General features: G+C 44.7%; 1 protein-coding gene and 1 long non-coding RNA gene across 43 annotated transcripts in view; one reads left to right on the plus strand and one right to left on the minus strand.

Moving 5' to 3' along the window:
• LOC146892254 (uncharacterized) overlaps window positions 1-23,688 on the minus strand; it is a 68,111-nt gene that overhangs the window by 42,791 nt on the left and 1,632 nt on the right. For 21 of the 42 annotated variants that reach the window (XR_015739431.1, XR_015739432.1, XR_015739430.1 and 18 more), the window contains exon 1: window positions 11,520-11,620. The exons of 1 other annotated variant lie outside the window; for it this stretch is intronic. Coding sequence is in view for 1 of the 41 variants with exons in the window: in XM_087912050.1 (XP_087768176.1) it covers window positions 7,466-7,515; window positions 8,253-8,327 (125 nt within the window). In the remaining 40 variants the exon portion in view is untranslated. Of the gene's footprint in view, window positions 1-7,465; window positions 7,516-8,147; window positions 8,393-11,519; window positions 11,665-23,688 lie in introns of those variants that run through there. 20 more of the 42 variants (XR_015739423.1, XR_015739417.1, XR_015739398.1 and 17 more) reach the window with 16 other exon arrangements.
• Window positions 603-2,840, plus strand: LOC125407104 (uncharacterized). Its single transcript, XR_007234111.3, has 3 exons — window positions 603-716; window positions 1,485-1,621; window positions 2,465-2,840. It is a non-coding gene; the product is annotated as an uncharacterized LOC125407104 (long non-coding RNA).

Genomic DNA, 23,688 nt, shown 5'->3' on the forward strand with positions numbered 1-23,688 from the left:
AACCACCTGAAGACAGGTTAAAAAGTTACTGGGGTCAACTGGCTTTTGCCACCTCTGGATCCCTGGCTTTGCTGAAATGGCCAAGCCCTTGTATGAAGCCCCTTGGAAAGGCTGGTCCTTTGATTAACAGATGAATGGGAGCAGACATTTGTCCGGATTAAATGAGTCCTTTTGTCAGTCCCAGCACTAGTACTCCTAAACATCACCAAACTCTCTTGCCTATATGTAGACAAGAAGAAAGGGGTGGAAAAATGAGTTCTAACCCAGACACGTGGGCCACGGTGAAGATCAAGGGCTTATCTCTGAAAAAGACTGGACCCTGTTGCCTCTGGATGGCCCCATGCCTCATGATCATAGAGGCCATTGCCTTGCTTGTCAAGGATGCAGCCAAATTCACTCTGGGACAAGAACTAACTGTGATTTGCCTCATGCCATAGAAAGGGTCCTCAAACAACCTACCGAGTGCTGATTGAGCAATGCATGGAAGACTCACTACTAGACTCTCTTCTTTAACCCCCCACGCATGTACTTCACCTCGCCAGCAGCTCTAACCCCAGCCACCCTGATCCTTAACCTGGATCTGGATCAACTCATGACTGCTCTTAGATACTCAGCCAAAGTCCACAGGCATGGCCTGATCTGAGAGACCAGCTGATGCTAGACGCTGAATTCACCTGGTACACTGATGGGAGAAACTTCGTCAAGGATGGGGAAAGGTATGTGGGTTCAGTGGTGGTGACAGAGGGAGAAGATGTTTGGGTTGAGGCTTTGCCCCCAGGAACATCTGCCCATGTGTACACAGACAGCCGCTATGCATTTGCCACGGCACAAGTACATAGTGCTACATAGCAAGAAAGGGGACTTCTGACAGCAGAGGGAAAGGCTGGCAAAAATAAACAAAAAATTCTAACTTACTGGAGGCTCTGTGACTCCCTTCCAAGTTGGCAACCATTCACTGTCTGGGGCATGAAAAAGAAGACTCCCCACTTGCCTAGGAAAATCAGCAGGTAGACAAGGCCACTAAGGTGGTCACAGAACAAGTAACCTCAATATTAACTATAAAACTGCCAGACTTGGGCACCTGTGGGCTACCAGATAAACCAGCATATTTTGCAGAGGATTTGGCCTTCATCCACAGCCTACCTAAAACCTGGCAGCCCCAAAAACCAGGAGTATGGTGGCAGACAGGAAGTGGGAGGGAGGCTAATCCTGCCCACCAAAATGACAGTGAACTTGCTGGGACGTATCTACCCAACTATTCACCTGGGTCCCAAAAATACTGAATAAGTGATTAGGTGATCTCATCTCAAGATATCTTGTCTCTGAGATAAGGTGAAACAGGTTGCCTCCAAGTGTCTGGCCTGTTGGCTGATCAACACCAAGTCAGCTGGAAGACAGCCTGGGGTGGGGCCTAGTGGACACCACCCAGGTCTCACCGGGAGATTGACTTCACTGGGGTAAAACATATCTACTCGCTTTAATAGACATCTTTTCAGGATGGGTAGAGACTTTCCCTACCAAGCACAAGATGGTGGTCGAGAAACTGCTACAAGACATCATCCCAAGGTATGGAACACCTGCTCTGCAAGGCTCAGACAATGGACCAGTGTTTGCTGCCCAGGTAACTCAGAACATAGCTAAGACTTTGGGGGCAGATTGGAAATTACACTGTGCATACAGATCAGAGTTCTGAGCAGGTAGATTGAATGAACAGGACCCTGAAAGAGGCCATCACCAAATTATCCATGGAGACTGATGGAGATGTGGTACGGAAGAATTGTCTGTATTCTGCCAATCATGTTTTAAGTAAAACGCTGATTGGCCAGGCAGGAAATACAGGCAGGTAAACCAGACAGGAAGTAGAACAGGAGGGGCCTGCTTGTTGGGGTATCTGTCCCTCCCGAGACCCCACAGCCAGCAAGCCCCAAAGAAAATCACACAGAGGACTCTATAAGATTATAAACTGATTGGCCCATTAGCTCAATCTTCTTATTATCTCTTATAGCTTATATTAACCCATTATTCTTATCTATGTTAGCCATGAGACACAATGAAGCTCCGGCCCAAGATGGATGTAGGTTAGAATCTTCCCGGTAAGCCACGACCTCGTGGTGATATACAGATTATTAGAAATAGGTTAATTAATATGTGAGAATTAGCCAATAAGGGGCTGGAGACAATGGGCCAGGCAGTGTTTAAATGAATACAGTTTCCATGTAATTATTTTGAGTGTAAGCTAGCCGGGATCCAAGCAACGAGAAGCGGCCCACCGCCTCCTTTTGCTACAGAGATGGGGTGGCTCTCCTTCCTTTTGCCCTGTGCCAAGTCCTAAACGCCCTGTATACACTCAGACTCATGCCATTTGAGATCATGTTTGGTTGAACCCATCCTATACTCTCCAACGGGCAATCAGAACTCCTCACCGAATTCAATAACGTTAACCTACTTACTTCCCTCAATGCAGTGACGTCAGTATTCAAGGACATCTGCCCAAGATTACAGAAGGTGTATAAAAAGGCCCCACCACCCACTCCACACCAGGAGATTGTGTCTATATCTGTAGACATCAACACAAGACCCAAAAGTCTCACTAGAAGGAACCCTACACTGTGATCCTGACCACTTCCGCTGCCATCAAGGTTGACGGGATTGTCACCCGGATCCACCACTCCCATGCCCATGCTGCTGATCTGGAGTGGACTGAGTTGCTAAGACTACTACCAGAGAACACCAGACCCCACCAGAACTGAACTGCAAAACCTGACTCTGACAACCCCTCAAACTTAAGCTCAGGGCCCTGTAAAATAAAGATGCTGTTTTTGCTGGTGCTGCCCACCCTATGCACACCCACACCATGATAATGCCCGCCAATGGCTAAACCTCACCTGGATAATTTAAAATGGAGTCACAGGAGAGATAGCCAACCAAACCACTAGCCTGGCCCCACACCTGGTTCCCCCATCTACGTCTGGACCTCTGTGACTTTGTGGTGCTATCAGATTGAGAACCCCATGATCAAGACTCCTTCCTGGCATACAGTTGCAACTACCCGGCCCTGCGGAGTGGTCTGTGCTTACACTGATTCTATTTATATATGTATGTCCAGGAACAGGGCTGTCACGTCAACAATGACATGAATGCAGGGGTCCTGACACTTATTTTTGTACAATCTAGGGATGTGGATCAATGGGTAGCATCTAGTGAATAGCCCCAATGACAACAAACTTAACTTCTGTCTCCTGGAGCCATGGATCTGACTCACTGGCATATGGGGGGAATCAGTGTGGACAGGCTCAGGGACCCTTGTGCCCCCATCAACAACATAGGAGGCACAGGGGAAATGAAACCCTATTACTATAATATTCACCCCAAAAGGCAAACAATCAAAAGGATGGGAAACAGGAAAAACATGGGGACCCAGATTATATTCTGCTGGAAGAGACCCTGAGGCCCTCTTCACTCTCCTGCTGGTGGTTAGGCCCATGTCTTTCATGATAGGCCCAAATCTGGTTTGGAGATCACAGGAGGCCCCAGTTACCACCCTGCCCCTAGAAATAAACAACACTTCAACCCCACCCCCAAGATGAGAACTTCCCATACAGCCAATACCACTTCACTACCATAAGGGGCTTCCACAGGTTCAGACCTGCTCTAAGCCCGATTGGATGTCTCACATTGGTTCTCAATGCATCCAGGCCAGACATCAGTTGCTCCTGTTGGTTATGTTTTAACACCAAGCCCCCATACTACCAGGAGATAACCGCCACAGGCTGGTATACCAAGTCTGACCGACCTACCCAGTGCCAATGGCAACAGAAAGGAGACGCTAGACTCTTCCTACAGTCTGTTATAGCAGTGGGACTCTGTCTAGGATCTGTGCCCGTTATTTACACTATGTAATCAAGCAATCCAGACACCTCCCCACAGGTATCTCCTGCCACAAGAGGACAGTTGGGGGCCATGCTTCTCCAGATTAGCCCCTTATATGCACAGGCAGGTACTGAATCAGACTAAAGACTTTGGCATACTGGTACATTTTGGTTCCAAAAATAATCTCTCATCAAGACAAAGAAATATACCAAAGACTAGGCGGATAACCAGCCCCAAGCAAGAAGGGAGCTAATAACAGCTCTCACACTTAGTCCCTCCTAAGCCTGGGACTGGCAGATACAGGGACTGGGAAATCATGCTTGGAAGCACAAGGCAAACACTGCAGTAGCTTAAGGATTGCCATCAACACAGACATAGAGAGGCTGGAGAACTCTATTGTCCACCTACAAGCTTCCCTGTCCTCCCTTGCTGGAGTGGTTCTACAGAACAAACAAGGATTAGACCTCATATTCCTACAGCAAGGTAGGCTCTGTACAGCTCTTGGAGAGGAATGCCATTTTTATGTTGACCACTCAGGGGTAGTAAAAGGATCACTGGCCAAAGCCAGAGAGGGGTTGGCAAAATGCAAAAGAGAGTGAGGACAAGCCCGGGGCTGGTTCAATTCACTGCTCAACTCATCCCCAGTGTTGACTACTCTGATTTCCACCTTGATTAGTCCCATGGGGCTCCTGTTGCTCTTACTCACCTTTGACCCCTGTCTCCTTAACAAGTTAGTTTCCTTTGTCAAGGAGAGGATCAACACAGTACAGCTAATGGTGTTAAGATCTCAATATATCACTTTGGAGACCCTCAGAGGGAACACATGATTGGGTCCTCTTAAGTAACTTCTAGAGAGGGGAATGAAGGACCCAAGTCCTTGTTTAGACAATGAGTCAGCCATGACAGGCTGCAGAAAGAACTCAGCAGGATGGCAGGATGAGTCCCTGACCTTGCCCTAGTTAATAGAAAAACCCTAAGATGTCCCAATATGGTAAAGAACCAATCAGGAGTTAGGCTAGCAGGCTCCTGACCCACTCTACTAGTAAGGATAGAATGCAGTAACCACAGCAACCGCCGTAAGATGTAGCAACTTCCCCACAACTGCAGCTAACCAATCAACTTAAGACAGATAGCCTAGCTCAGAGGTGCACCAATCCTGAGTCTGTTACTATGCAATTCTCAGACTCCTAGGCCCCCTTTCTCTACCCCCAATAAACACCCTACCCCACTGCTCTTTGAGGTCTCTTCTACTGCACTGCTGCATCGGACGGACAAAAGACTTGAGTTTGAACTCGCAATAAAAAGACTCTTTGCTTTTGCAATGGATTTGGTCTCTTGGTGGTCTTTGGGGGTCCAGACTTTGGGCACAACACTCACAGTTGCCTGTAACTTCAGTTCCAGGAGATCTGTCACCTTGGAAATGTAAGACCTGAATGCATGTAGATATACTCACACTGAGATAAATATACACGATCTTTAGTTATTATTTTTTGAGACATGGTCTCACTGTGTGGCCCTGATTGTCTTGGAATTCTTTTTGTGGACCAGGCTGGCCTCAGACTCAGAGATCGGCTGCCTGTGCCTCTGCCCTCTGGCCTCTGCCTCTGGTCTCTGCCTCTGCCTCTGCCTCTGCCCTCTGCCTCTGCCTCTGCCTCTGCCTCTGCCTCTGCCTCTGCCTCTGCATACTAGGATTGCAGGTATGTACCACCACATCTGGTCCTAAAAATAAATAGCTTTCAATTTTTGCAGAGGCAGCCTTCTACAGGTCAGAGAGACTGGGAACCAGATGCAGAGTTGGGGGCAGGGTATACAACACAAACTTCTTCTTTTTTGTTGTTTTTGTTTTGTTTTGTTTTGTTTTTTCGAGACAGGGTTTCTGTGTGTAATCCTGGCTGTCCTGGAACTCTCTCTGTTGACCAGATTGGCCTTGTGCTCACAGAGATCCGCCTGCCTCTGCACCCTGAGTGTTGGGATGTAAAGCGTGTGCCACCTCCATCCGGGGTCACAGACTTCTTTTCTGTGGAGTAAAAGCTTCCTTTTTCTTTATTTTTCAAACATCCTGTCTATATTCCCCACACCAAGTGGGAATATAGAATTCATTTCAAAGAGGAGGATTTTTTTTCCATAGCCAAAAGTTACACGGTTACTACTTAATCACCATAAAAACGTCTCTTTCTGGAACAAGTCAACCCTATTATATTCCTTAGCCACGCCCTTCTGCATCTTCTTAGGAACACACACTCAGCTCAGCATTCTCCCTTAGACTCCCCACAGGTCTGGAGCCTTCAGCCATAACCGTTTACATAGGCTGGAGTTTCTATAATTGCAGGAAAGCAGGCTACTTGTTTCACTTTTCATATTTTAGAGGTCTGTCCAATTATCTTAACTAACCATCCAATTCTTTATTTTCTAGTCACATGAAGTCATTATTTAATGCTATGGTGCACACCAGAACCCATGAGCACATTTCCCAACACCAAGATTAAAAGAACTCGAGCTAGCCTGACTCCTAGAACTCAACCATTTTCCTTAATCATCAGTCTAAACCAAGTGAAATTCATCATTCCCAGCTGTGTGGCACTTCCTTGTTTTGTTTTTTAGCCCTAGAAGCCCATGCTTTATCAAGGGCAGGGCCAACACTATAACCTACCGGTACCTATATTTATTTCCCACTAAACTAAACTCTATCAAAACCCCTTACTACATTTTTTTTTAAAGTCTCAATCATCAAAATTCTATTTAAACTAACACTATTACTCTGTAAAATCATTACTTCAGTTAAACAGTACAGCTTAGGAGGAAATCGTCTTCATAATGATCCACAGGTTAAATGCCCAGTAGAAGAGGATCTGTCCATGAGATAATCACACCACATTAAAGGCAGCAGGGGACCCACCCACACCCGTTCGCACCATGCCAGATAACAGAGAAAACAGCAGCAGCCAACATGGGAAGGCACCGCAGTAGCAAGATGTGGTGATATTTTGTCTGTGCTCTAATAAATAAAGCTTACTTGAAGATCAGAGGGTGGAGCTAGCTACTAGTTTACCACAGAGGCCTGGAGGTTTGTACAAACAGGAAGATGGCTGGGCAGAGAGAGGAATATAAGGAGGGAAGAGACAGGAGCTCAGCCTTTTGGGGTGGGGGGGGGCTGGATAGTTAGCAAGTTAAGAGTTAGCTGTGGCTTGCTCCTTTGTCTCTCTGATCTTTCAGCATTTACCCTGATATCTGTCTCCATGTTTTTATTAAGTCCAATTAGAACTCGTGTAAGAGCAAGAAACATTCTGGAGCAGAAGCCCTCGGGGCCTTGCCTATCCGAGAGTCACCCATCGGTGCCTTGCATTCCGGTGAGCTGAACTCCTGAGCTCAACTGCCACCTGCTGCCCCTCTGACGTGGCCACTGGCAATGTTTTTAAAGTGCAGTGAAAGACATGAACAACGAGAATACACAGAACATGAAAACACACCAGAGCAATCCAAGGAGAGCAGACCCTATGCTCTCAGCCCTGTCTGGTAAGGATTGTCACCCAGCTCCCTAAGGATAAACTTAAAATAAATTTATTATTTCAACAAAAATACGATAGTAGCAGACTACCAAAACTGGAGGGTCCTCAACGTGCCGTCATGCACATCACACATGGGAGGCTGAAACAAGAGAATCAAGAGTTTGAGGTCAATCTTTTACTACATAATGAGAATTTGTCAAAAAAAATAAAAATGAGAGGAAAACTAATGTTCTCAAATTTAGGGCAACTTCATAGTATGAAGGGCCTGATTGATTGATTGATTGATTTTTCCCTTGTTTGAATTAACATTTTTTCCTTTATTTTGCGTACTGACAACTGTTTCTCCTCTCTCCTTCCCTCCTACTCCCTCAGCCCAACCACTACCATCTACCCCCTTCCCCATCCATCAAATCCTCCTCCATCTCCATTCAGAAAGGGGCAGGCCTCCCATGGGCTTGAACGTAGCATGGCACATCAAGTTGAGGTAGGACTGAGCTTCTCCACCTGTATGAAGGCTGGGCAAGGTAGTCCAGCAGGGGGGAAAAGTTCCCAAAAGCCAGTTGAGCACCAGGACAGGTCCTGATCTCACAGGTAGGAGCCTTACAAACAGACCAAGCTACACAAGCTACACAATGGTCACACACATGTAGAGGACCTAGGTTGGTCCCATGCAGTCTCCCTGTTGGTTCAGAGTCCATGAGCTCCCACAAGCTCAGGTTAACTGTCTCTGTAGGCTCCTCTGTCATGACCTTGACCTCCCCCCACACACACCCAACTTATTAAATCCTTTAGCAAAAGGGCACTGGACATCTTCTGTGGACCAAAGGATTCCTTTGTTGTTGGAGGCAGGGATCTGACTGAACGGAGCTGGCTCACCTTAAAGTGTACATCCACAGTGAAGGCTGATAAAGTACTGTGAAGAAAGGAAGCCAAAACACCACAAAGGCACATGACTTACAACTTATCCAAAGCATGCAACAAGGACAGAAGCCAAACATCGGGCATGATCCAGGAACCTAAAGGAAAGCGGGCAACGTGTGCATGGGAGATGAGTCCTATCAAAAGTGGCTAACCCAGCAAGAGCCAAGGTTTCATAAATGACCCCACCTTATAAAACTTTCATGCAAATCTTTTAATGTTCCTGTTCTGGCTAGTTTCTATGTCGATTAGAAATAAGTTAGTCATCTGAGACAATGGCTCAATTGAGAAAAACGTCTCCATAAGATTGAACAAACCTGTAGGGCATTTTGTGATTGATGTGGGAGGCCCCAGCCCATTGTGGGTGGTTCCACCCTTGGACTGCTAGTCTTGGGTGCTATAAGAAAGCAGGCTGGGACCCCATCCCCAACAGATCATAAAGATCTTCTCCTCCAACTTTCCTTCTCTCAACTTATCCCTGAATCCCAGTCGCAAACACCAGCAGGCATTCCCTGGAAACTGACCAACTGAGCAAGCCAGGGAAACAACCCCACACACACACACACACACACACACACCACACAAGCCACTCCTGCCAGGGTTGCACATCTTCATCTCTCCCTCTGTTCTTCCAGACTCAATCCATCTGTCTCACCCCCAGATCCCCAACAGAATACCTGCGGCAGCCTTCCCTGTCCCCCTGCTCCCATCTGCTGAGGATCCCACAGATCTCCCCCTCCTAACCTTCCTCCCTCACTCATTGCTTTACCCTTGCCCCCAACTCCAGTAGGCACCCACTTATAACCCAATGGTCCCTCCTGACAGGGGAGCAGGTAGGCTGACAATAGATCTTCACCTCTGCTGCTCCTCCAGAACCAATCTCCAGTCCCATCCCCAGGCCTACAGCAGAACACCTGCGGTTCTCCCTTTCCTCTATGACCCCAGCCCCAGAAGATCACCAAGATCCTCTCCTACAAACTTCCTTCTCCCAGTATCCCAGCCTCCGACACCATCAGGCATTCCCCGAGAACCCACCAGCAGAGCAGGCCAGGGAAAGCTAGCTGAAAGCCACCACTCACTCCTCCCCTCCAAACCCAATCCCCAGTCTCATCCCTGTCACTGTGACAGGACACCTGCTGCAGTCTTCCTTCCGCTATGCCCACACTCCTCTGGAGCCCACAGACTTTCCCTCCTAACACCCCCTAATTGCTTTATCCCAGCCCCCAACTCCGGCAGGCACTCCCTGCTAATCCACAGACCACCCCTGCCAGGGAAGCAGACAGGCTAGGCTGTCTGTAGATCTTCCCTCTCCTTCTCTTCCTCTAGATACAACCCCCGAGTCTCATCCCCAGTTCTATAGGAGACCCTCTCTGGTGACCCCTCTTCACTGTCTCCCCCAGTTCCAGGAAGACAAAATAAATAGGTCCTGGTGGATCACTCTGCCCTTCTCCCTCCTGTTAACCCCTCCAGACTCCTAGCCCATCCCCATTCCTAAGTATCAGCTTCCAATACCAAGAAACGCATTTTTATTTGGAACAGCCAGTAGCCTATCAGGTCCTCAGAAAACATCCTAACAGGCAGCACATAGCTATCACAACTCTCTGAAAATCCAGAGGGAAGCAGAAACCAGGGAACAAAATGCCCACCCAGCAAAGACAAACCCAGAAATCATCACCCAGACCTATAATCAAACCAATCGCAGAAGGCTAGATGTCAGCATAAAGACACAATCAGGCGGGGTAGTGGTGGCGCACACCTTTAATCCCAGCACTCGGGAGGCAGAGGTAGGTGAATCTCTGTGAGTTTGAGGCCAGCCTGGTCTACAAGAGCTAATTCCAGGACAAGCACCAAAGCTACAGAGAAACCCTGTCTCAAAAACTAAAAACAATACCAAAAAAAATCAGTAAGAACTGGGACAGTATGTCTCCACTAGAGCCCAGCTATCCTACCAATGTTGGCCCTGAATATTCCAACATTGCTGAAGCACAAGAAAAAGACTTAAAATCGCCTGTGTGAAGATGAGAGGGGCCCTTAAAGAGGAAATTAATAAATCCCTTAAAGAAATTCAGGAAAACACAAAACAGTGTGAGAAAATGAATACAAGTATTCAAAACCAGAAAATAAAAACAGAATTTAAAAAAAACTGAGAGAATTATAGAAATAAAAAATTCAGGAATTTTAACAGGAACTACAGAGGCAAGCTTCACCAACTGAATAGAGATGGTAGAGAGACTCTCACATATTGAAGACATGAAAGAGAAAATGGATATATCTGTCAAAGAAACTGTTAAATCTCAAAATCTTATGACACAAAGCATTCATGAAATCTGGAATACTATGATAAGACCAAGTCTAAGAATAATAGAAGTAGAAGAAGGAAAAGAATACCAGTTCAAAGGGCCAGAAAATATCTTCAACAAATTCATAGAAGAAAAATTTTCTAACCTAAAAAAATGAGATGTCTATAAATGTACAAGAAGCATACAGATAGAAAATAGATTGGACCAGAAAAGAAAGTCCCCTTGCCACAAAATAATCAAAACACTAAACACACAGAGCAAAGAAAGAATATTAAAAGCTGCAAGGGAAAAAGACCAAGTAACATATAAAGGCAGGCCTACTAGAATTACGCCTGATTTCAATGGAGACTCTAAAGGACAGAAAGGCTGGACAGATGTGCTGCAGACTCTAACAGACTACAGATGCCAGCCCAGACTACTATACCTATCAAAACTTTCAGTACCATAGATGGAGAAAACACTCCTGAGTACAGAAAAAATAATGATAATATTCTTTGCCATACATAAAGAAGGAAGTACACAGAATACTTTATACATGGACATATATGTATGCATGTATGTACACACACATACAGTCTAGTCTGTGTACTTTGATGATTTACCTTTTATGTGATCTGGGATGCTATTCTTTCCCACATAACTATCTACCTTTTAAAATTCTATTCTTCACACACAGTGTTCAGAGACACCTACAGATAGCAGTTACCAGCATTAGGTATATGCAGGAAAAATTAATAACAAAATCAATCTTTTAATAAACACTTAAGAGTTTTCATCCAAATTAAATGCTTTAAATGCAGTTAGTCCTTATAATTACATAAATTTGGTTAAACCTATGAATGTCACTGATAAGCATTTATTATTATTATTATTATTTGATTCTCAATATTTGGAGAACTATGGTTTTTAAGTGTTATTGTCATACCTCTAAAAATACAAAGGTTGAAGTAAAGTCCACGACAAAACCTTGATCACAGCAAGAACTGAGTGTTCTGCCTGTCTTTTTATCTGTCTTTCACCTCAAATACACATAAACAAAGCTCTTACTCAAACAAGCTACTATCATTAACCCAGCCCTGATCAATAAAACCCACAGAAAGCAACCTCTCTCCATGCCGTTAGAAAGAAAATACACTGCCGTTATTGAGCCAACCAGGAAAAAGGAGAATTGCTTTTTTTTCCTCTTGAAATAATAAAGAACATAAGTACAAATCTTTGGGACCCTGTGACTCAAGCAGTATGGCTAGAATTTGTTCAATAAGATCGTCATAAACTCCCTTTGTGACTTTCAGTTTGCCTTCAGAGTTTTCTTGATCTGTTGGTAGAAATCACTCAAATGCATGAGATGCAACAGTGCATTTTGCTCGGCTAGCTAATACAGGCTTCACGCTGCAGTTGTGCAACAGACTTTGCCTTCTCATTTGCAGAGGCAGCTTTTCTCCAGAATCTGGAGTAAGACCACACGGTTTGTGTAAACGAACTAGGCAGATACCAAACAGCATTACTTGGTGCAGCCATGTGTAACTCTTTGGAGCTAGATCAGTTGGGCCCAGTTCTTGTCCTCTGACTTCTATTGGAATGTGTGCTTGGGCTCAGTTAATTGACTGTACAATGAGGGCCTACCAGCACAGGGAGCTCCACCCTGTGGTCTACTTCTCTTTAATAAGATGGCTGTCAAAATGTCCTCTCACAGAGAGGCAGACATTTTGCATACATGTGCCAAGGAGTCTTAGTTGCCTACTTTTAGGAGAATTCTCTCTCAGGTGTCATAGCTTTCAGAACTTGGAAGTCTTGGGAACCCTTGCGCCTATGAATATGTAAGTGCAAATTTTAAGATCTGCAGCTACGGCAACACCACCCACTGACCATAAAGCCTTGGATTCAGCCTGATGAGTGAACTCCCACTCCAGTTCATGTTGATCTCAGCAGTCCACCCCAATAGGTTCCCCAGTTTCAAGTTTCCCTGTTACCCCCATTTTATATATCCAGAATATCACTCCATGTCTTTGCCTCAATTTCCACTCATGTTATATACACCATATCAAATAGTCTTGGCCTTCATTACCCTTCTCTCTCTTCCCCTCACCCTCCTTCTCTTCCCCTCTCTCCAATCTCTCTCTGTCTCTGTATGCACATGTCTCTCTCTCTTTGCTGCCATATAGTACTCTATTGCTGTGAAGAGATGCCATGACCACAGCACCTCTTATAAAGGAAAGCATTTCATTGGGACTCACTTACAGTCTCAGGGGTTTAGTTCATTATCACCACTATGGGGAGCTAGCAGCATAGTGGCAAACAGGTGCTGGAGAAGTAGCTCAGAGTTCTACATCCCGATCTGTAGGCATCATGAAGAGAGAATAACACGGGTCTGCCTTTGATTTTTGAAGCCTTAAAGCCCACCCAGTGACAGACTTCCTCCAACAAGACCAAACCTTCTCCAACAAGGCCACACCTCCTAATCATTCCCCAATTATTAAGCATTCGATCATAGGAGCCTAGGGAGGCCATTTATATTCAAACAGCCACATCCCCATTCATCCTTTGTATCCCAGTTCTCTCCTAGTCTCTGCTACTTCAGCTGGACTCCTAGGCAGAGAGCCTCCCTACATTTGTCCTTCTAGCCTTGTGCTGACTCCACTCCCCCTCCTTGTCTATCTGCAGCAGTGACCACACATCCTAGATTCTCCAGTACCATATTGACTGTGTTGCTCCCATCTTCAAACCGTTAGGTCCAACTTCAACTCAGAAATACAATATAGTAAACATAGATTTATTGCACCTAAACATCTTTTAACTTGTGTAACACACACCCAGGATAGCAAAATCAAAAGCCATCAAAGAGTGCAGCATGTGGAACAGTCACCACCCCTTGTTCCCCGTCCCTGTGACCCCTCCCCACATCAGGTCCCTGATCTGCAACACAGAGACTGCAGTATCTTTTTACCTTTCTAGATGTAATCCATGAACCTCTGCCCAGGATTCAACATGAGCAAATCCTTGATCATTTACAAATCTAGAAAAATGTAAAGAGGGCTAGGGATATGGCACCGTGGAGAAAGCGCTTGCCTCACAAGCACAAGGGTCCCAGTTTGAGCCCCAGAACCTCCCTAAAGCCAGGCCCTCTACGTGAGACAGAAGAATCCCTGGAAACCTGAGGGTCAGTTAGGCTTCTGTTCAAACCACAAAACACGAAGAAGAAACCTTGTCTTAAATAAGGTGAAAAATGAGGACTAACCTTCAAGGTTCTCTTCTGACTCACACATGTACGCGCACATGTACATGTGTGCACAAACAGACACACACACACACCATATACACACATGCTCACACACACACCACACTCACATACCACACATAGACATACACTCATACACACACACACACACACCACATACACACATGCTCACACACACACGACACTCACATACCACACATAGACATACACTCATACACACACACACACCACATACACACATGCTCACACACACACACACACACACACACACACACATGCCATTCCACTGTTTTCTACACCCACTGTTATAGTTTGAATAGGAAATGTCCTCCACAGGTTCCTGTGCTGACTCCATCTCCACCATTTCCAGCTGGTGGTGCTATCTGGTCGGATACTGGGAACTTTAAAACATGAGGCCTGCATGGAAGAAGACCGGCAGAGGCATGGTTCACAGATTATGTGGTTCCCCCACCAGCTGTGTTATCTGCTCCTCCTTTGCCATGAGTTTCTCCTCTACACCGGAATGCTCTGCCTCACAGTGGTTCCAGAAATGCGGTACCAAATGGCTGAACCTTGAAACTAAGCTAAAATAAGTCCCCCCTTCAGTTGTTTTTGTCCAATCTTTTGGTCACAACTCTGTAAAAGTATCACACACACACACACACACACACACACACACATGTATGCACACGTACATATACACACATACACACACTCACTTTTTCATTAATTATGTGCAGAACTATGTAGAGTTCAGTTCTACTTCTATTGCTCATCAAAAATGAAACTTCTATTGCTTGTTTCATTTTTGCTTGTTTTAAGGGGTGTGCTGGTCTTTCAGTAGGAAGTGTTTGTTTAATTGGGCTTTCTGTTTGTTTTAAGATGGGTCTCACTATGTATTCTTAGCTGGCCTCCAACTCATGATCCTCCTGCCTCAGACTATAAGTGCTGTGATTTCAGGAGTGGGGCCAGTCATCATTTTTGTTGTTTTTAATTAATATTTTAATTTTATATATAGTATAAATTTATATTATATTTTAATTTGATAATATTATATAGCTTTAATAATATAACATTAATTTTAAGATAATAATTTAGCACAATATTCTTTGGGGCAAAAATTCACTTTTTGGGTTTTTAATTTTTTATTCATTTGTGTGTACATGTGTAATATGTATGTGTTTGTGTGACTATGTGTATGTGTGGAGCAGAGGCCAGAGGTCAATGTATCGTACTTTATTCTATTGAGCTCTACCTTCTTTTTTTTTAAGCTTTACTTATATATTATGTATGCCTACAGGCCAGAAGAGAGCAGCAGATCTCATTACAGATGGTTGTGAGCCATCGTAGAGTTGCTGGGAATTGAACTCAGGACCTTTGGAAGAGCAGGCAGTGCTCTTAACCACCGAACCACTCTCCAGCCCTCAGTTACCACAAGTTTGTAACTATATGTTGGAGTGGGATAGGCTCACCCACAGGTAGACAACTGTAAGTAGTGACTCCTTCTCTCACAATCCATCAGTATCCAAAAGTCTCCATGTGAGAACAGATTTTCTAAGTAACTTTCTCCTCAGATGTCCATAATTACTCTGTTAGAACACATATCTCTTCCTAATTTCAAGCCTAATAACCTAATGGTTCCAAAAATATCATGACATTACGGGTTCAGCACCTTTAGTCTCGCCTGCTTATTCAGGTGTCTAACTATTCAAAAGCTGGAAGGTTGAGCTCTCTCAGATCTGCCTTCTTGAACTGTTTCATTTCTTAATTTGGTTTCCTAAAAGTCTCGATACAGTATGCAAATTATTTTTACTGATTTAAATGTCACTTCTGCTTTGTGCAGCTTAAAGAACATTTTCACCATGTCCTTTGTAATGATCGTTGTCTTTTATTCTAATTTTTCCTAACTAAGACAATAAAAAAATCATTGCTTTAAATAAGAAGAAATTATTGCTTCAAATAAGTGTCTACTTCATTAATTTGAAAAAGACAAAAAAAAGCTCCGACTGTTTTCTGGACTTTGTGTGCTTTCCTGTGATTGTTTCTCTTGACAGGTGGCTAAAGCCTGTGGTTCAAGCACTTAGTTGTAGGTGGAGTTTCTCTGTGTCTTGGCAGCCACTCTTAAATAACCATTTAGAGACTTATCATTAATTATAAATGTTCGACCAATAGCTCAGGCTGGTTACTAGCCAACTCTTACATTTTCATTTAAGCCATATTTTTTATCTACCCCATGCCACATGGCAGTACCTTCTTTCAACATGACACCTTCATCTTGTTTCTCTTTGCCTCTCCTGCAACTCCCCAGAGTCCTCCCCTTCTCTTGCTGCTCTCCTTTTGACTGCAGTCCCACCTAAACTCTACCTGTCCAGCTAACGACCAGTCAGCTTCTTTATTAACCCAATCACAGTGACACATACTCACACAGAGTAAAGGAATAGTCCACACTTAGCAGAAGTAGGAGAAACTCCATGAGTTCAAGGCTAGCCTGAGCTGCATGGTAAGCTCCAGGCCAGTCTGAGCTACATAGCAAGACCCTTTCTCAAAAACAAATTTTAATTAAGTTAAATGAATACAGTTTCCTGTACATTCATTGCCCTCCTTTATTAAATTTTCTCCCACCCCTCAAAAACTTGAAAGTTTGCCTGCATAAATGTATGTGCACTATGTATGTGCCTGGTACTCAGCAGAGTCAGAAGAGGGAGCTGGATCCCCTGGAATTAGAGTTGTAGACAGTTATGAGCTACCATGTACTGCATATGTGAACTTTTTAGGAAGTCGCTTTAATGAATTTCCCTTGTCACCTTATAGTTTGTCTTCTGTATCACTGGAAATACTTTAATACAAAATTTAAATTAATTTTAATAGCATTTATAATTAAGTTTGATGGGCTTCTATTCACGCTATATCCCTGAATAATTTTTCTTCCTTGGCAGGCCTTTCTATCCTTTTATTCAAAAGATCTTGGAAAGAATACAAAGATGAAATGAGTACTAACCAGACACATATTTGTGGTGGTCAGAGGAGCAGGAGATGCAGCTGAGCGGTAGCATGCTTGCCTGACAGGCAAGGCCCTGAGTTCGGTCCTTAGCACGTGTGTATGTGAAGAATGCCTTCTATGCTTTGCTGTTGCTCTTAAGGCTCAGAATAAGCCTGAGGAAAGGGAAGAAGGCCGCAATACTGAAATAAAACCTGACCACACCTCTTACTTGTTAGCTGCATTCTAAGGTTTCTGAACCTTCAGTTCATCTGTCAGTTTCCACGGCTATAAATGGGAGAAATGATGAATTATTTCCAAGGTCATTTTTCCAGGTGTGAATTTCTACAGCATTAAGTAAGATTGAAGCTACAAGTTCAAGCACTAATGGAAAAGATCATATGCATTGTACACGTGTGCACATGCACACACACGCGCACACACACGCATGCACATAAGCCCTACTTTGATTTCCCTGGCTGTTGTGGAGCTCTCTCTGTAGACCAGAATTGCCTCAAACTCAAAAGATCCACCTGCCTCTGCTGGGATTTAATCACACGCTGGGATTAAAAGTCTGTGCCACCACAAGTAAATTTTTATTCCATTTTGGGGCTGGGGGTGATTATGCATCATGGAGAGTATTTGCCCAAATGCCACCATCTTCCGGCAGCACCTTGTGCAGCATTTGTGAGAGCAGAAAGGATGCTATATAATCAATGTATCGGGGTGAACAAGGCTGTGAAGCATGTGAAAACATGAAATCAGACCAGGAGAACCAGGACTCACCAGACCTAGGAAAGGGTTTAACTCCCTTACTTGGGCCCTAAAAAGTGGTGGATACCTGTACCGGCTGGTTTTTTATGACCACTTGACATAAGATAGAGCCATCTGAGAGGAGAGAACCTCTTTTAAGAAAATGCCTTCTAAAGATCAGGCTGTGGGAGAACTTGTGAGCATTTTCTTAATGAGTAATTGATATTAGAGGGCCCAGCCCATGGTGGGTAGGACCACCCCTGGACTGGTGGTCCTGGGTTCTATAAGAAAGCAGGCTGAGTGACTATATAGAGCAAGCCAATAAGCAGCACTCCTCCATGGCCTCTGAATCAGCTCCTGCCTTTGGGATCCTGTCCTGTGTGAGCTCCTGTCCTGATTTTCTTCAATGACAAACAGTGATGTTGACCTACAAGACAAAGAAACCCTTTCCTCCCCGTGTGGCTTATGGCCATGGTATTTTATCACAACAAAAGTGGCCCTAAGACAATACCTATCACGATGATGACATGAGCCCACGGACCTGTCATTTGATATGTGATGTATTCATCAATGGGTATGCACATCAAGAAATGACTGGCAGAGTGCTTCTGACTGTCCCTAGGTTTTCCATGTGGCTCAGTCCAGGGACCCCACTGTTGACATGGCCTACTCAACTGCTGTCTTCCTGTCTTCCTGTCCACCTGCCCACCATTTGGACCTGAGCCTGCCATCCCTGCCCCTGAATCGATTCTTCCCTTCATCTCTGCAGCTGGCTGCTCTCATCCCTGACTCTCCCACAGCCACACGTTCTTCCCTGCAGTTGGTTTGGGTTCATTATCTTCTCAGAACACTCTATTGCAGTCCTATCAGTCCACTTCTGAAACGTTTTCAACATTCTTAAAGCTCTTCAATTTATATTAATCCTATAACTCACATACAAACATAGAGAGATTTGCTGTGTTATGTGATATGAGAGTTAATAGTAGTCATTAAAATGGGAATAAAAAGAACCTATGGCCATCTTGGCCAGATTACCAGGTAGGTGGGATTATCTGGAAAATTTATGCCCTTGAAACCACCGTACCACGTGAATTTATTGTTATTCAATAAAATCTGACGTTATGGAAAGGCACAAACATGTTCATCTATGTTTCCAGCATGATGTACTGACAACAACCACCATGTCATGCCCAGGGGAGAAAGCCACAGTAATATTCCACCTCTTTCCTTTGACTCTTACATTCTATATGTCCCCTCTCTATGATGTTCCTTGAGCCTTGGAAGAGGTGACATGCCAGGATCACTTTCTGAGCATTGGGTAGTCATGCCACCTCAATAGCCACTTATTCTCAGTCATTTAAATTATGAATCTTTCCATCAGCAACCATCACCCATTGTAAGTTTTCTTCCACAACCGAGTCGGACAGCATCAATACACTACAGGCATAAGCACAAATATCAGAAGCCAATTTGATAAGCGTGTCATAGTCCTCCATAAACAGTAGCAGTTGATTCTCCACTATACCCCCAGACACAGGTTTTTGCCCTGGCCCACACTGCTAGACATGAATTCCATCTTGGGGAGCAAGCCTTAAATACAACCAGAAAGTTGTTTGTTGTACTAATAGCAGCCTATACCACTACTACACCAGCTGGTACATATTGTCTGATGTTTGGCTAATGTAACTCACCAAGTCCCCAGTTAGTAGAGCTATTGGTGACTATTCTCCTCCTGTGAACTGCATGGCGCTGTCCAGGACTGTGAGAGTCAGCCAATAGGCAGAAGTTCCAGCTCAGCCCCACCCTGATTTCTCCATGCTCTGTAATCAAAGCCGGCAATATCTCCAACAGTATAGTCTTACCAACTAGTTCTAACTAGTTCTGCATTGTAGCAATAGTATTTTGTGTTTCAAGAGCCTCAAGGTCAGGAACTCATAGAAAGATACCTCATCTCTGGCACTGAGATTTTCTTTTCTTTTTCGTTTTTGGGGGATTTTGTTATTGCTGTTGTTTTGGGTTGTTTTGTTTTGTTTTGTTTTTGAGACAGGCTTTTCCTGTGTGGCTTTGGCTGTCCTGAAACTCACTCTATAGACCAAGCTGGCTTCAAACTCACAGAGATTAACCTGCGTCGGCCTCCTGGGTGCTGGGGTTAAAGGTGTATGACATCACTGCCCAACTTGAGAGTTTCTTTTAACAGCCTATGCCTTTGGAGCCTGCCTTTCTCACCCATGCAGGATATCCTTTTTAAAAATTTACTGTTTTTCAAGATGCTTTTCCAAATCTGTAGGACACTCTAAGGTTAACATTTAAACACCCACGTAATAAAACCCACTTATAAGTATAGGCCGGACCTCTGAAGACCCCATCACTGTCCACTCCAAGCAAGCACCAGTTACCTCAGGAGTCAGGAGCTAACACAAATAGCAAGGAGCAATGCCACAGGGAAAGACTCCATTTCTTGCATTGTGTTTCTGGCAGAGCAATGCTGATGCTGAGTAGGGTGGCAAGGATGGAGGCACCGTCCTGCTTACCTTTCCATAACCATAATCATTTTCCACCAGCCGTGCCCCCTCTGTATCCTGAGAAGCTGTGGTAGCCATGAGGCATCTCCCCACTCTCAGCACTTGACTCATCCCAAGGCCAAGCTGTGCTCAAACCAGTGGCACCTGTCACTCAAGCTTTTGTCTCTGGGACAAAAATCCTGGCTAAGGCAGCAGCACCGTTACAAGCCAAGCCTGGGGAGCCCTGGACTAGGTGAATAATTTCCACCTCAGCAAGTCTTTCCATAACCATAACCATAAGGGGGAGGGGGTGGGGGTGGGAGAGGAGGAGGAGAAGGAAGAGGAGGAGGAGGAGAAGGAGGAGGAGGAGGAGAAGGAGGAGGAGGAGGAGAAGGAGGAGGAGGAGGAGAAGGAGAAGAAGAAGAAGAAGGAGAAGGAGGAGGAGGAGGAGAAGGAGAAGGAGAAGAAGAAGAAGAAGAGGAAGAGGAAGAGGAAGAGGAAGAGGAAGAAGAAGAAGAGGAAGAAGAAGAGGAAGAATTACTTACTCTGGGCACAGAGCCGCACTCCTGAGACAAGTCTTTCACAGTCTTTCCAGCTGCGAAGGGTTTGATATTTGTCTAACTCAGGTGCTTGTGCTTGGGCAGCAAATACCTTTAACACGTGAAGAATCTCCTCGACCCCATCACCTCCTCTATTTTATCAGTTACACCTTTTGTGAACTATTCTTTGGACTTTGAGGACTTCCAGAAGCTTGCCAGCACAGCGTCGAACTTTTTGTCAACTCTTCCTTAGGAACCCTGGTCCGGCTCAACAGAAATCCTGCCACACCTACCTTCAAGTAACTGACAAACCCCTGTGTCTATTTTGGCCTTCCTTCCTCTCCTTTGGATTGCTCATAACAGTTTCAACTCTCCTAGAAGTCAATTTCCTGACGTCAGTACCACAAATGCCATTCCTGAACATTCCTACTTTAACCCCTGATGTAATCTCCATCCTAAGCGCAGTCCTTTAAGCAAGCCCTCCCCAGCCCTAATACAACCCTAGTTTGTAAGAGAAGCTCGGCTCCCCATCCTCTCTGAGAGGCCTCTCAGATTTACTCTGAAATAAACCTGTCCCAGATGTAGTTGAGCAGTCCCTGCTTTGTTTTCTTCTTACTCCGTTATCAGGTAAATTGTACCACCTTTGTGTGGAGGAGGCATAAGCTGTTACATTAGTTTCTCTGTTTCCACACCCCTGGGGCTGACTCCATCTGCCCCCACATCCCTCAGCCTCATAATCCAGGCTGAGAGTCTTTCACTTGCTTAAATGGACTCCCCAACAGAAGTCAACACACTGCTATCTTCTACAGTGGTTTCCCGCACCAAGTCTTTGTGGAGTTCCTCACCTGCATACTGAATCACCTCTCTCTCTCTCTCTCTCTCTCTCTCTCTCTCTCTCTCTCTCTCTCTCCTTCCCTTCCTTTCCCCCTCCCCCTCCCCTGGAATTTGAGTTACACATTGTTGTGAGTTGTCATGTGGTTGCTGAGAATTGAGCTCTTGTTGGCTGGAAGAGCAGGCAGTGCTCTTAACCACTGAGCCATCTCTCCAGCCCCTTTGTTCCCTTCTTATATAGCCTCTTCTGTATTAGACCCTTCCCACGGATTCCAAGTCTTCAGATCCCAGGATAGCTCTTTAACATGTAACTTATTTGCATTCTTTTTCCTTATCAGACACCAGTCAGAAGAAGTAGCAAGCCTAACTCATCACTCCTCTCGTCCAATTTACCCAACAAACCAGGGGCCAGTGTGGAGGACTTTCCCATTGTAACTCCTCCCTTACATAACGAAATTCTCTCTGGGCCGCCATGTCTTATTACACATAGCAGTGGTTGCACTACTGCCACAGTTTGCCAAAAATCTCATCCTATGCATGCTGCTCTTAAGGACTGCGGTGTGTCTCCTAGTCCTTCAACCATTCTTAAGGTATTCATGCAGCAGACCCCACTAACCACATATGGCATCGAGAAAGAAAGTCACTGTGGGATACAGAGAGAGAGCTTCAGGTGGTTCATCCTTAGTCACAGCAAATCCTGTACCGCTGCTGTCTTATCAAGAAGACACACAGCCACTTACCACATGGGGAAGGGTAGTCACTTGGGAGGTGCCCCTACTACTCTCAGTTGATTCAACCTCAGCTGCACACCCCGCTGCCCAAAACAAGGACCATGCAGTCACTCCTCCCAAATTTGTGTTTGGTTGTGCCACACCATCTTGGGCGTCAGTTTGTTGTATTGACTTTTTCTGGGGAGACGTGAACAAATACTATCCCAGATAGAGCAATGAGGAGAGAGAGAGAGAGAGAGAGAGAGAGAGAAATCATCCATATACTAATGGGTTGATTCTGTTCACTGAGCATGGGGGAGGGTTACTGATGTTTTTCTGTTGGCTTAGCAGCTGCACATGAATTTACTGATGTTTTCATTATGGTCTGTGGTCCCACGCCCTGCAGTTCGCACCCACTAGCCACTCAGGGTATGGCCTGGAGGGTCTTCCGATCTCACAATACGTAGGTTTAAAATTAAGTCTTGGCCATTCTAACTATCAATAAGACTCGGGAATCAAAGACTGGTGTGAAAACTTGCTAGCTCAGAGCAACTATCTGACTTTGCTTTTTGGCCAGAGACACTACAAGAGATGTGTCTCTTCCCTTGTGCCAGACCACAAGGAAGCCAAAACTCTTCTTGTGTGTCTTCTCTATTCAAATTGTTGGCTTCTGAATGACTAATTCTGGTCAGCTAGTTGCTGACTCCACCTCCTGATTCAAGGTAAACTTTATTGGCAGTCTGGAATGTCACAGTGCAATCAAAATATCCCACAACAGTTACTACAGGGCCCCAAAACAACTGCATCACTGCAAAGTCCCACTCCACCATGCATGGCAATCTCAAGGATGTTGCATCTTAATAAACACCTTTCAGCTAACCTTCCACTTTCACATTCTCAAGTGTCTCCCAAAATCATGGTAGCTGGGGATGGCAGGAAGAAATAAAGGCTGGGTTCCCCTTCTTCCTTGTACTAGAAAGTAACAAAAGTTTCATTACTATTATCATAGACCTAAACACCTCTGTCTTGTTCTGCTCAATTAGTTACCATAGCTGCTTGACCAAGGTGATCTCTATTCCAGAGTAGCCATCATGTTATGTCTGAAGAAAAAGAAAATACTACAAAAATTGTCCAAAAGTAGAGTGGTGTTTACTTGAAGAATATGGGTGTAAAGACATGGATGTGCTACTAGGCAGGCAGAAGAACCCTATGAAATCTATACTCAGTCTCTCGGTAGGCTTTCTAGCTGCTTTTAGCATATTCAAAACTCAGAAGATGGTTATCAGTTTAGAAAAACACAACTGAACCATTCAATTAACCAACCCCATTCAGTTTCAACCAAAGATATTGAACCTGTTTCATCTGAAGGTGACTGCCTTTGCAGGATTCATTGTCCAGACCTATGTCCACATAGAAGCACACTTCCCTCCTTTACCCTTCACACACACACACACACACACACACACACACACACACACACACACACACACACACACCATTGAGCCCTATGAAAAGGGAGGAGACTGAAGAATACAAAGAAACTGTTTA

This window comes from Myodes glareolus, chromosome 12 (assembly GCF_982192425.1).
Source record: "Myodes glareolus chromosome 12, mMyoGla1.1, whole genome shotgun sequence".
In the NCBI taxonomy this organism is placed as follows: domain Eukaryota; kingdom Metazoa; phylum Chordata; class Mammalia; order Rodentia; family Cricetidae; genus Myodes; species Myodes glareolus.